General features: G+C 39.6%; 1 protein-coding gene across 7 annotated transcripts in view; it reads right to left on the reverse strand.

The window, feature by feature from the left end:
• Positions 1-15,306, reverse strand: part of QKI (QKI, KH domain containing RNA binding) — a 146,605-nt gene that overhangs the window by 98,088 nt on the left and 33,211 nt on the right. For all 7 annotated transcript variants that reach the window (XR_005079655.2, XM_037126029.2, XM_037126026.2 and 4 more), the window contains exon 2: positions 7,612-7,754. Coding sequence is in view for 6 of the 7 variants with exons in the window: in XM_037126029.2 (XP_036981924.1) it covers positions 7,612-7,754 (143 nt within the window). In the remaining variant the exon portion in view is untranslated. The remainder of the gene's footprint in view (positions 1-7,611; positions 7,755-15,306) is intronic.

Consider the following 15,306-nt stretch of genomic DNA (forward strand, 5'->3'; position numbering starts at 1 on the left):
TAAAATTTTTAGACTTTGAAAAAAATGAGTTAAATAAATTTATTGTTTTCAGCCTCTCTTGAAACCCTCTTTGGAATAATTTCTATCAACATCCTAAGAAATTCAGTGTTTCTCGGACTTCAGAGCCTATGAAATATTTGGTATTCAGCAGGTCCTCAATATACGCTTGCAGAGGAAAATAAAAAGTAAACCTCAAAATCAAAAAACCAAAAGTCATCAAATTAACCTTTATTAAATTGGTATGTTTAAAATTCTAAGTCAACAATAACAGTTTCTCTACCTAAAACTTAAAGACATGTTTTATATCATCAATGCATACTACCAAATTAAAAACTTCAATGGGTTAACACGTAATCTGAGACACTTCTAACTCTACTCAAAAATATATATTAACCTACTTAAAATTAAAAATCTGTTTAATAATTTTCTTTATATACTATCAAAGTAGAGATGTGTAAACCTTTCTTTAAAATATTGTATTTCCATTCATAATTAAACATATCCCGGCAAAAGTTAATGTTTAATCTAAGTATTAAAAAGGGAGACCTTGAAATTCATTAAATTTTGACTCAACATCCATTTGTTTCTCAGAATAAAAAAGGTGCAAGTTATTTACATCAAAACTTTTTTTAATAAATAATTTTATTTTTTATTTATTTTTATTTTTTAAAAGATTTTATTTATCTTTAGAGGGGAAGGGAAAGAGAAAGGGAGAGAAATATCAACGTATGGTTGCCTCTTGTGCGTCCCCTGCTGGGAACTGGCCTGCAACCCAGGTATGTGCTCTGACTGGGAATCGAACCATGTTCCTCTGGTTCGCAGGCCTGCACTCAATCCACTGAGCTACACCAGCCAGGACTACATCAAAACTCAACAATTCCTTCAACACAATAAGAAAGGCACGACAGTAAAAGGAACAAAACCTAAAGAAACCCCTGGTCTAGTGGTTTGGCTGGATTGTCATCCCGTATACCAAAAGGCTGTGGGTTCGAACCCTAGTCAAGGCACATACCTAGGTCACGGGTTCAATCCCCAGTCGAGGAGCATATAGGAGGCAACCAATTGATTTTCTTCTCTCACGCTGTCTCTGTCTTTATCTGTCTGTCTGTCTATCTGTCTCTGCCTCTCTCCTTCTTCTCTCTCTAAAGTCAATAAACATATCCTCAGGTGAGGATTTAAAAAAATTTTTAAAGCCTATGAAAAGATGACTGAATTGACCATCTCTTCTCACAACTTTCAAAAACACATGCCAGATCAACAGCCAATCTGCAGGTGACAATCTTAAGAACTAGAAGAAAACCACCAATTCAGTAGCGATGGCTAGCCAAATTTTCTCTGCAAACCCAGGAAAATTAAATAAAAGGAAGCTTCAAACTCACGCTCTACCACTGACAGAATATTATTATAAGACAACAGAGAGTACTGCGAATAACATTATAAATCTGTATTATTGTTGTTGTTGCCAGGCTAGGATCCTATGAGCTTGAAAAACATACTTAAAAGGACCTTTATCCAACTTACAAGCCTCTGATGATGAGCGTCCTCCTGAGATCCCAGACCCAACACACACCTTCCAGGGCTATAATCGTTCACGTTAAAATCCATTATAAACATCAGAAAGACAGTCATCTTCCTATAAGATCTCTGGGGAAAGTCTCACTACAATCTCATCATCTCACATCCCACGCAAGCATTTTAGCAGTCTCGTCTGTCCAGGGCAACTTATACCCCTAAAAGCTAGACCTGGTCACATTTGGAACTTACCTACCCTGACTCTGGCAGATCCTATAAAACAATTTCTCAGTAACTCCAAATTGGTAACCGGGCAAATTTGATGACAGAATTAGTGCTGTCTTACTGAAACATCGTGTTTTTTACTTAGAGCAATCAGAGTTAAATCCATTCGTATACTGCCTGTCCACTCTCCAGAGATTCAAGGAAGTCCTCAGTAACTAAAGGGGCCAAAGCACCAGTTTGCTGGCCTAGCTTTTCTCTTCATTCATGCCCGTCACTTTATGAATGTATGATAAACTTAAATAGTATTAAATGACTTCATGCAACATCTTTCTTTTTCCTCTAAAGACTGTGGGCCCCTTCAAGGGTAGGCCTTCTTTCCTTACTCGCAGTCACGGGAACCATACTGAGTGCTCTATCAGATGCCATACACTTGTCATCTTTACTCCTCCAAACAACTCTCAGATACACCTTGTAATTTTATAAACAAGAAAACAGGTTCTAAAAATCGAACATGTGCTCAAAGCCCATGCATGGGAAAGTCTCGATGATTTTCAGGAAATACTTATCCCAGTCTCCTTCTCAGAGGACAGAGTGACTTAATAACGCAGTTGCTCCATCTCCGCCCCACTGACATTTGGGGCAGAGTAATTCTTTGTTGTGGAAGGCTGTCCTGTGCCCTGTACAAAGTTCAGCACCAGATGCCACCTAGTAACCCCTCCAAGTTTTGCCAAACAAAAAAATATCTCTAGATATTGCCAAATGTCCCAGAGGGGCAAAAACCTTCCCAGTTCACCGCTGCTGAACCAATAACATGTTAATGGATGGGACAGGAGCAGAGGTCTTACACTGCATAAGCAGCATGGCTCCGCTCTGGTGCTCTAGTGACCTGCCGGGAAAAGAGGAGCTCCAAGTCGCTGCTGCCCCTTTGGGCTGCGTCCCACAGAACACCCACCGGCAGCTGGCCTAGATCAAGGCCTAGGTGACCTCAGCGCAGCCCAATCAGCAGAACCTCAGCCTACATCCAGTGCAGACTCCAGAGCACAGGCATCAGTGTGTGTTATTTTAAGACACTGAGTTCCAGGATAGCCTGTTATAGAGCATTATGGTGGCACCTGTTGAGAAATCTAACCAGTGAAGGGATAAGCCAGAATTCAAAATCTAGGCCAGTCTGGCTCAAAAACCCACTGTTAGTTCCACTATGAGTTTTCTCTGATGAGACTCTGGTGAGTTTTCTCAAACAGATTAATACCGCCACTCCCAGGATGTGCTTGGTAGAGTACATTTTCAATAGGCTACTGAACACTCATTCCACATCAAGCCACAGATTGAAAACCATGGTGAAGGCCATCACAGAGTACTACGCCCTTCCTGAAACACTGAATCTAAGCCTTTCTTCTCCCATCATCCCACACCTATGCACAGCCAAACCCAAAACAGTAGCTCCAAGTGAGCACTTCTACAAGTAAGTTGCTATGTGCAGATGCAGAATTTTTAAAAGTTTACCAGTATCTGAAAGAGTGAATGTTTCACACAGATATGCACAACAAATATTTATCATGCATCTAACACTTACCAGCTAGGTAAGGAGGAATATGAAAACAGACAAAATCCTCACCCTCATGGAATGTACATTCTGGTAATACTTAAATAACAAAGGCATTTTCCAATTGCTTAACATGTATAAACTCATTTATTAGTCATGTGTAACTTCTCATAACCCAGTGAAAGAGTAATAACCCTATTACTATGTCCATTCCAGAGATGAGGAAACTGAGGACCAGAAATGACATGTAATTTTCCTAAAGTCAGAAAACAAACAACAGAGCCAGTCAGGGGTCTGGGTCTGAGCCCATACTGTGTCCACTACGCTGTACTGTCCCTGAAACTCTGTAATTAGCAGCATTTTTAAGTCAAATGTGATGAATTCATTTACAAGGTCAAGCTTATATACAAATGGGAAGAGTGCACATGTAATGACCTCAAAGATGTGCTAAGTGAAAAAAAAGCAACATATGCAGAAAATATTTGTTTTATTCTGGCCAATATCTAATTCTTAACTCTGAAATAAATCTTTTCCCATACCACCAAAATCTGACACAGACTCCCTTGTTTTATTTGTTCGTTATTATTTATTTTTTTAAAGATGAGATAAAATTCCTAATACAAACCATGAAATAGTACTACTCACTTGCTATGTATTAATAACTTCAAAGAAAAGAAAATTCAAAAACTGTGTGCAGATTCCAGTTTTGTCAAACTTCAATTCTTTTAACAAATTCAAAATCAAAGTATTAAAAACACTATCTGGAAGATCAAAATAGTTTTATATTAATTTCTTGTCTCTGATGAATTATAACTAATTTCTCATTTAAACAGCTTTGTCAAAGCAGACATTTTGGGGGTGCCAAGAGTTGCCTACGACTCATATACTGACCTTGCCTATTTCACGTGCCCGAACCTGGATGTCTGACTTCAAATTCAGCACCTCTACATCAGAACTGCTGAATCCCCACCTCCCTAACCTGTCCCTCTCCTGTCTCCCCTAGCCCCGGAAATGGGGATTCCGTAATCCCAACGAATCAAAACCTTTGAGCTGTTCATGACTTTCTCTCACAACCAATCATCCAATCAGCAAACCCTATTGACTTTCAGTGAACAATCCTCTTGTTCACGTTCCCTTCCCTGTTCCCTAGCTGGTCCCCTTGCTGCGACCGCCACCCAATGGTCTTTCTCCACACAGCAGACAGAAGGAAGCTATGAAAACCAGGTAAGCTCATGTCACTCCTTGGCTTGAAACATCTGAGTGGCTTCCCACGCCTCTCGGACCAGCCACGTGAGGTCCCTGAAGGGCCCACAGCCCCACCTGAGGTGCCAGCCTCTCTGCTTCCTCTCACTGCCCTTCCCGAGCACGCCACTGCCACGGCGTCACTGCACCCACCGTGCACTCCACCGGAACGGTCTCCATCTCCGTCTCCCACAGGATTTCCTGCCCTCCTCGCCACCGCTGCGGTCGAGTCTCCGCATTCTCTTCACGTTACAACAGATGCAGATCTCCTGACTGTGAACACGGTCGCCACGTGTCTGCTCACCCCACTTCATTTTTCTCCACGGCACTGACTGCACCTGAAGAACTAACTGCATTCTGCCATGTACAATGTGCTCCCGTGTGTGATGTGCACCCACGTTTTTGACCCAAACATTCAGGAGAATATTTCATTTTAATTTTTAATTTACTTTTTTATTTATATTTAGGTATTTTTTCTATTATAAAAGGAATTTTAGCGTTTATTTTTTAGTATGTTATGGTATGAGAAATGTTATGTAATAAATAATTACAAAACACAAGAACAGATACAAGGTATAAGAAATTTTATGTACCAGTAACAAATTAGTACTACCCGTGTATAATGAGCATCCTTATTTTTCCCTCAAAAATTTGGGCAAAAACATGTGCATTATACACAGCACAATACAGTACACACTCGTGTGCTACTGTCTGCCTCTGCCTCTGCAATGTTCGCTTCACGGAAGCGAAGGCTTTATTCAGTTCACACTCTACCTGCCCCTCGGAACAGAGCCTGGCCGAGGGCCGCACGCGTCACCTGTCTGCCCAGCTCATTCTGACCACAGCAAGTGAAAGCAGTGCTTCTCACACCTGCATGCGTCCGAACCACCTAGGGCAGCAGTGTTTACCTGGTATGCCACAGCATGCTGGGGCCACAGAAATGTTAAAGCATGCAACACCTGACTATTTAGTCCAGGGTACTGACTCTTTCCCCTTAGATCATCAAATTTTTAAAAATGACAACAGTCTCTATAACAATAGCCATACAGTGTGAATGAGTCAAAATCACACCTACTTTTTTATCAGATAAGCAAAAAAATTTTTTTGGTGTGCCACAGAATTTTAGTAATTAGCTTGTGTGTGCCTTGAGGTGAAAAAGGTGAAAATAGCTGATTTATAGGGCTGGGAAGGCAGACTGCTGATTCAGCTACCCTGGGGTGGGGCTTGAACATTCAGAATTTCCCAGTAGGTTGTAGATGCCATAGTCCTGGGACCACATTTTAAGAACCACTAATCTAGGCAATGCTATACCTTTTTTTCTTTTAAAAAAGAATAAGGACCAACTAAATCAAGGTTATAGTTCTAACAAGGTCTTAAAAGTACTCTATGTTAATGACTAAAGTTGAAACTTTATCCTTTCAAGTTTAGATGAGAAGGCCGATATACTTCTGGAGATACTGAAACACCAAAACAGCAGACTCTGGTTCAGAGAGCTGCCCAAATCACAACACCCCATGTCTAGGAACCACCCCAGTACCCAGGGGCAGGCCCACAGTGGTCCTGTTTAGGTTACGTAAGTGTGATCACATCATGTCCTTGGTCATGGCAGAATGGTCCAGAACACATTCTCCCTCCGAAGAATCTTAAATTCAGACGAAGTGGGGGGGGTTACTAACTCCAAAGTACGTCAAAAGCAAGGCTTTCAGCAGAGAAGGCCTCAACTCTCACTGGGGTTCTCACAGTGGCCCGACCGCCACCTTTAACCCTTTGTACTGCACCCAATTATCTTCCGACAGAGTCTCTCTTTGCCTACAGTATAATTCTTGTATACTTACAACCAAAAGTACTAAAGAAAAACAGTAAATGCATGAGATTTATAGAAAATTATACTGGAAATACAATTTGTGAAATATCAAAGCTTTTTTCCATCAATCCACCTTAAGACATTTATTTCCCTTCTCTAGATTACTATACTGTCCATAAGATCATTGAATTTGAAGAGTACACACCACATTTTTGACCATACAACACCAGCTCTTTCTTGTACTTGCTTTCAGAAAAGTCCTCTGAAACCTAACAAAAAGCCACCAATTTGCCTTTAATTATTCAACAGGGAGTGGATGCCTAATATGGGTTGCAGATATGCAATAGCATGCACATCTGCAAAACAGCAATTAATAACAAAAACAGGTTCTTAAGTACCTTTAAATACCCTGCTGGGGAGACAGAAAAAATAAACAAGAAAAATTTCAGATAATAAATGCTAATGAAGAGAAATAAAGACACTTAATGTGAAACAATGACTAACAAGACTGCTCTTAGATTAAATGGTCAGGGGAGGCCGCCCTGAGGTGACATTTCAGCTAAAACCTCACCAACACACAGCAGCAGCCAGCAGAGATCAGCACACAGCTAACATAAAGGTCCTCAGGCCGGAACTGGCTCAACCTGTTCTAAGAGCCAGTTTGAGTGTGCAGTGCACTGAGGAAGAGGGAAACGCATTGACAGCGAGCTCAGAGAAAGAGGACCTATCAAGTAGGGCTCTGTAAGAAAAGCAGGCTTGGAGCTGTTTATAAGTTAACTGGTATAGGACAAGGAGGATATTCGCAACAAAATGTGTACACAGAATAGTTGCACAAGGGATTAAGAAGAATGAAAAGTAAGTCATAAACAGTGGCTATCACAGAAATTTTAGAGCTGAAAGAAACCTTAGCTGTCCTAGTCCAAACTCTCATTTTACTGAAACGACAACATGGCCCAGGCTATGGCTTCTTTGAGGTCAGTTCAAAGTTAAGTTAGGAGTTGTATGCAAAGCTCTGGAACTCTCAGGCCATCGCTCTTTACATAATTCTTGCCTTGATCTGAAATCTAAAACTAAGTATTTACCATGTGCACTGCCAAAAGTGACATAGCAGCATTCAAATTAAAACATATTGAAATTTTTTTAAGTTATCCACACCTAATGATTCATACCTCTAGTCCTCTCATGAAATTCTTTTAAAGCGGCTGACAATGTCAAAGTATTCACTGCCAGATAACTCTTCCCAAGGTACGCAGAGCAGGAAAATACGAAGACAAAACATACTTACATCTGGGTATTCTTTTACAGGCACATAAAGTTTCTCTTGTAGCTGAACGACAGGCCCCACGGCATCGGGCAGCTCCGCACTCCTCTTCTCCGTGCTGCCATTCAGTGTGTCATTGTACATGTCTTTCCGCACTCTGCTAATTTCTGTTGAAAGGAAGCATTGTAAATGTATTAGACCAAAATGTTCTTGCTAGTCCAAGGCAGGGGAAAGAGGGGCAAATTTCTTTGGTAAAGGATTAAAACTCAAAGAAGTAAAGAATTGCTGACCTTGTCTATCATTCTCTGGGTAAGTCTAACAGGACTATAGCTTAATTAATTTCTACCAAAAATCAAATTTATACACCAAGTAATATATTTTATTAAAACTAACCTAGGAGCCCAAGTTCTTATCCACTATGATACATTAGGTATATGTTACTTTATCTAATTTCTCCATGCATAAATGAGGCCAGTAATTCCAAATGATGGCTTTAGTCAAATAACTACCACAAGAATGCCTATCAAACAAAAGTTAATACCAAAGGCTCTCTTGTACTTCAGATAAACATATTTTTAGTTCAGCAGAAGTCTGACTTTGATACTCAAATTTAGTGACTAAAGCTTTAGAAATAGGAAAGGTATGTTAGAAAGGGTGTAAGGAGAAGGCAGGATGGAATGAACCTTAGATAAACCAGCATTTAAGGGATGTGAAACAGAAGATCCAAACCAAGAAGAAATGGAGGAAGACAGAAGTAGGGAAGAGTTGTCGAAGAAGCTAAGAAATCACAGAAACAAGGACAGGGTAATCAGAAGTGTCACATATCACAAAGGTATAGGGTAAGGTCAAGAGCAAGGTACCTGGATTTAATAGCTAAAAGACAGACGATCAGAGACATTTTAAAGAAAAGATGGTAATGAAAATTAAACTATACTGGGTTGAATGAAATATAAAAATTAGGTCCTCAGTAAATTAGTCAATTACCTTTAAAAAAAAACTATTATGACATCTCAGGTGTAAGTACACCTCTTTAAAAGAAACTGTAAGAAATCTATTTTAATGAATCAAACCCTGTTAGAAAAAATTAATGAACTCTTTCAAGAATTCTTTAAGCTTCCACAAAGTGCTAGAGGATAGGGTCCTGAGCACTGGAACGTAAGAGTTGTTGCTATTAAATTAGCTGAACAGGCCCTGGCAGGGTTGGTTAAACCCTCAGTTGGTTCAAGTGTCGTCCCAACACACCAAAGTTGCGGGTTCAACTTCTATGAGGGCACATCCATGAATCAACCATGAATGCATAAGTAAGTGAAACAACGAACCAATGATTTTCTCTTCCCACTGCCCCTTCTCTAAAATCAATTTAGAAATTTAAAATTTTTCCCCAAAAAATTAATTCTTGAAAAAAATTACAACATTTCTGTAACCATCTTTCCATTCTATAGAGTACATCCTCCTTGGGGGAAAAGGTTTGTGTCCATTAGTATTTAAAAATGACTTTTTATTTTTAAAATATATTTTGTATGCTTTCCAAACATGGAATTTCAATCATTGTTATTATGGAACTATTGAATACACACTTTAATTGTTTTTAGTTATTTAAATCACTTTTAGTTAAGTAAAATCTAGCACAGCAAAAAGGCATTATAAAAGATATTTAGTTATACAGTCTTAATCAGTGGAAACACTACACTCTAATACATCTTCTGCTTCTGTGATGGCAATATTTATAACAAATTTTCTCTCAAAATACAATGTGCTTGTTAAAGCTAAACCAATGGTTAATTCTGAAAGCAAGTGAAATTTTGAAAAAAAAACTCTAAAATGGTATCTTGCATTGAACTGTACTACATTATAGGAACAAGACCTCAGTTCTTTATTATTTTTTATACTTCTAGTTTCATGATGAAATCTTTCCTACAGATGTCCAGTATCAAATCAATGTTTTTCCTGAATAAGCATGTGACTCTCAAATCAAGTTTACAACTAAGTAATAATTTAAACATAAATGATTACTTATGTAATTTTAACAAATAATTAACTGAAGGGAATAAGAAAAAGTTAATCTAAGTAAAATTACACACAACCTTTAGTCCCATTCTCCATATAAAAACTTTCAGTATTAGTTTATTATATTTAAACCTTCTTCAAACTGACCAATTCTGGTTGTGAAGTTAATAAATACTGATAGAGAAACCTGACAATATTATAAAAGGAAAATATAGATAAAATTAGCTTAGAAGTACAGATGCAAATATCGTAAATCAAGAGGCTCCCCCAGCATATTAAAAGAATGATGCACCAAAACACAGTGGAATTTATACTATAAATGCAAGAGTAGTTCAATATTTAAAATCTATAAGTAATCAAAATAATATAACTGTTTGAGGCAAGGGAATGATTTTCCAGGTAAGCATTTTAGAAAACTGTTTAGATTTAGAAAAACCAAGAAAATCAATTATAAATGAGAAAATCCAGATGCCTCAATATAAAAAACATAAATATATAAAAACCAATAACCTTCCTATAGCCAGTTAAGGTGACACAATAGAAAATATACTTACAATTTAAGTTATATTTCTATAAACATTTGTGTGATTAATTGCTGAAAATTCCATGAGAAACTATTACCCTTTGTCTCCCCAGGTTCTAGAATCCTGCCTGGAACACAGTGGGTCGTCAATTAATACTCAGTGGACTGGGCAGGTGGGTGGGTGAATGAAAGGAGAAATGAACTAGGTTCTAGGGCATTCAAGTTAATTAAGTCATGATTCCAGTCCTGGGAGAACTTAGTCTAACACAAGAGGTATATAAAGGAACAGAGAACCAAGCTACAGGGACAGTCGGGATGAAGGGACAGGGGCAGCGCAAAAGCAGCAGTTATCAACTACTGCAGGTACTAGGGTCAAGAAAGAAGTCAAGAGGAAAGAAACTCTGAGACTGTTTTCTAAGGATGGGGAGTTGTGTAAAGCAAAAGCACAAACAATAAAACTATAAATTCGAGTTCCGGCCAAGATGGAGGCGGAGGTAAAAACCCTTTGTTTCCTCACACAACCAGAAGGAGGGTAACAACCAATCTAGACCACATGGGTGGGGCTGGCTGAAGGAGAAACTGAGATTCGGCGCTATCTGTGGACTACAGCAGTTGCCACGATGGTAGAAACTCCCAGTCTCACATGACAGAGTTCCTCCTAAAGTGGTCTAGCAAGCGAGCTGCAAGGCTCCCTCTCCCGCCCCTCCCCCACAGCGCAGCAAGGAGGGCTGCCCTGCCCTCGTGAATCCCTAATGCCCCTGCCCCCTTACAACTTAACAGCCCACCTAGACAAGGAAATAGGGCCCAAATGAAAGAACTTCAGGAAGAGAACTAAGCGAGGAGACAGCCAACCTATCTGATGGGGAATTTCAAGCTCTGGTAATCAAAATGCTCACAGGACTGATGGAGCTTGGTGGAAAAATGAAAAAAACAAATGAAAGATGCCCAAAATGAAATAAAGCAAAATATTCAGGGAACCAACAGTGACAGGGAGGAAACCAGGACTCAAAGCAACAATTTAGAACAAAAGAGGAAAATAAACATCCAACTGGAACAAAATGAAGAAACAAGAATTCAAAAAAATGGAGACTTAGGGATCTCTGGGACAACCTGAAACATTCCAAAATCCGAATTATAGGGGTGCCAGAAGGAGAACAGCAGCAGCAAGAAAACTGATTTGAACAATAATGAAGGAAAATCTTCCCAATATGGCAAAGGAAACAAGACTTCAGGAAGTCCGGGGAGCCCAGAGAGTCCCAAAGAAGCTGGACCCAAGGAGGAACACACCAAGGCATGTCATAATTACATTTGCCAAGACTAAAGATAAGGTGAGAATCTTAAAAACAGCAAGGGAAAAGAAGACAGTTACCCACAAAGGAATTTCCATGAGACTATCAGCTGATTTCTCAAAAGAAAACTTGTAGGCAAGAAGGGGCTGGAAAGAAATATTTGAAGTTATGAGTGGTAAGGACCTCCATCCAAGATGACTCTATCCAGCAAAGCCATCATTTAGAATGGAAGGGCAGATAAAGTGCTTCCTACATAAGATCAAGTTAAAGGAGTTTGTCATCACCAAGCCCTTATTATATAAAATGTTAATGGGACTTATTTAAGAAATTGAAGAACAAAACTATGAACAGTAAAATGACAACAAACTCACAATTGTCACCAACTGAACCTAAAAAACAAAAACAGAGACTAAGCAAACAACTAGAACAGGAACAGAATCAGAGAAATGGAGAACAGAATCAGAGAAATGGAGATCACATGGCAGGTTATCAGGGGGGAGGGGAAAGGGAGGAATACAAGTGAAAAGGAACAAGAAAGAAGCATAATTAGTAGGCATAAAATAGATGGGGAGAGATAAAAAATGGTATAGGAAACAGAACTAAAAGAACTTGAATGTACAACCCATGGACATGAACTAAGGGGGGATGCTGGAGGGTTGGGGGGTATAGGGCAGAGGTGGGATAAAGGGGGAAAGTTGGGAAAACTGTAATAACATAATCAATAAAAAATACTTGAAAAATAAAATTATAAATTCTACTTCTTAAGATAAAAAAGTCTTTCTACCATGTTTCTTTCCATCTCTAAGCTATGTTGCTCAATATAATAATAGAACACAGATTATATACAAAACAGCACACATGGGAACAAAAGATAACGAAGTTCTAGTTCTGGAGAGATTTATAGTCTAATTCACTGTCGATCTAACCATCTGAGTATGAGTACTACCCTTTATTAATAGCAACTTTGTAGCCAGGATATCATTAGTACTTCTTGGCATGTTATTTTACAACACTCAAGTTAGAACAGGTTTTGATTCCAGTTCTAACAGTAACTGCTTGTGTGATTTTAGACACATTTCTTAACTTGTATGTGCCTGTGCCTCATATAATTAGAGGTTGCTCACTGAGTGAGTCAATGGAATCCACTGGTTTCCAACCTCAGTATGTAAAACTCCATTTATTTTCACTCATGGTTGAAGTTCTGTCTCCAAACTCTTCTTTCTGTAAGTCCTGGCAATCAGAGCTTTGGCTAATGGTGGTATCAGCTGATATAATTACAGCCAAAGAAAAGCATGTCCTGGGAATGGGTGATACTCTAGTTCCTTTGCAGGCAGTGGATTCACAGGTGTTCATTTATGAAACGCAAGAATGTTTCTTGCGTGACTAGTGTGTTTCACATATTCTTTTGCTACATCAAACAAAACGTGGTAACGTTCAAATGTCCCCTCATCTCCACACTACCTTCATCAACCTACAGCAGCAGCTCAGGACCATTTGTTTAATCTCCTATTTAAAAATTACTACTACACTAACTCAAAAATATCCCCAAGATCAAAACAATTTGCTTCAGACAGCTCTGAAGTTCTTAAATGTTACAAATTTATTTTACTGAGCAAAGTCATCCCTAAAATTTCTCACACGGCCCCACCCCTCAACACTCCCGAGGCCCACCCCACGTGCCTTTCACATGACAGCCTGTGAACACTTGAAGATCTCCGTGACATCTAGGCGTCCTCTTCTCTAGATGCATGGCGACATGGTTTTACACCCTCCCACTCACCTAGACACATCTCTTTAATATGGAAAACCCCACAGCGCATGCACATCCTTCCCTGACAGCCAGTGCGTGCACCACCCATGGTTGCCGACCCCCAGTCCCAAGCGTCCCACCCCCCACAGTGTGTTCCAGAGCCCCTCACTTCTTTGGTGAGCACATCGCTCTGCTGACATGCTGGTGGTGCCAAGACAAGCCTCCACCACCAACACAGCCACAATGAAGACAATTTAAATTTTGTGTGTGTGGACTGTTTCTGTTAATCTATCAGTTGACAGTTTTTAGGGATGACTATCCAGTGAGTCAAAGATCCAACTAACTGCAACTTCACTGAGCTCACACTTCTTCGGCCTGGATACTAAACCGCAGACACACCTCAGCAGCTCTGGGACGTAGTCTCAAGCCGCGGCAGGACCTGAACCTCCCTCTGGATCCATCAGTTTCAACAGGAAGTCACCTGTTCTGGAACCAACAGGTTGTGCCACCACGTTGAGAACAGACATTTTCCAGTCTGGGGGAGCAGTCAATTCCCTGTCACTCGGGCTCCCCTCATTTTCCGTGTGTTCTTGAACTGATATTCAGTTATCGTGCTTTTTCAAATATCCATGTCCTGAAAACTATTTTTGTTTAGGAGTAAAAACTTGTTTCGCTTATGCTACTTACTGTCTCTTGACATTTTTCTGCTTTAATTACCTTGACTTTTTCTTCCTGTTCCAAACTAAAGCTCAATTATCTGTCAGTAATTGTGCTCCTATTTACAATTTAGGAGAAAAAATAGTCTCCACATAGTTCTTTTATGTGACCTATTAATATACATCATCTGCCTTAAGCCTTTTCTCTTGCTCTTATTTCCCCTATGAATTTAAGTAAAAGCTTTGCTTTAGAATCATTCTTCTACTTCATGAGCCTCAGCTCATTTCTGCCAGTTGGCTCTTCCATGACCACTCTCATCACATCTGAGTTATTCTATGTGCACCCCACCCTTTGCCACTTTAAAGTTTTGCATATTCTTTTAAAACCTATGCTGTTAGGTTAACTAACAGATGAATCACTCTACGGGAAAAGTTAAATGTCAGAATTCAAGAAACATAAATAATACAGAAAAGAAAAATAGAAGGTGAGAAATCTAAGTTATAAAATTAAGTAGTCATTTACCAAGATAGATAAACACTGTATAAATTCAATACTGCAATGTTGGAAGAACAGATAAAATAAAATATAGCCCTATTTCACTTTCTGGCTTAGAATTTTTCAACAAATTTAAACCAAGAAAACAAAAAATTGGAAATAATAAAAACATTTACTAGGTCAGTGGTAAACAAAAACTATCAATGATATACCAGTAAAATGCATAAAGTTACTATTTTGAGGATTTATAACAATCCAAATTAAAAGATGACTGTTTAAAACACTGAAGAAAATGTTATACAAGACATGTTCTGCGCTCAATGTTATGGTAGCTAGTTCTAATTGCTCAACTAGCTATTCTGATGTTAACAAACATTATATTTGGACGTTATGTCTGTTTTCTTTGTGCCTTACACTTAAATCCACCAAAAAATTACTTTATCCTTATAATACAGCTGGAGCTAAAAAAGAGTTGTAGTATCAATTGACCATTATTGCCTCATTTTTTAATTTCACATCTTCCATTAGTTTATGCAGTAAAATAAGAGCCAATCATTTACAAAAACATGTTCTGATGTACACAATGTAAATGTCACTAGTGAAGTTAAAAAGAGAGCTCTCGTCTTTCCACAGAAGCTGAAGTGAGCTCTGCACTCCCTCATCACCGCAACTGCTCTCCGGCTGGACGCGGCCCAGCACACTCACTCACACACACAGCATGGACACGGCCCGGCACACTCACGCACACACACAGCATGGACACGGCCCGGCACACTCACTCACACACACAGCATGAGCACGGCCCGGCACACTCACTCACACACACAGCATGGGCACGGCCCGGCACACTCACGCACACACACAGCATGGACACGGCCCGGCACACTCACTCACACACACAGCATGGGCACGGCCCGGCACACTCACTCACACACACAGCATGGACACGGCCCGGCACACTCACACACACACACAGCATGGGCGCGGCCCGGCACACT

Source organism: Artibeus jamaicensis, unplaced genomic scaffold (genome assembly GCF_021234435.1).
Source record: "Artibeus jamaicensis isolate MK-2021 breed Jamaican fruit bat unplaced genomic scaffold, CSHL_Jam_final contig_497, whole genome shotgun sequence".
In the NCBI taxonomy this organism is placed as follows: Eukaryota; Metazoa; Chordata; class Mammalia; order Chiroptera; family Phyllostomidae; genus Artibeus; species Artibeus jamaicensis.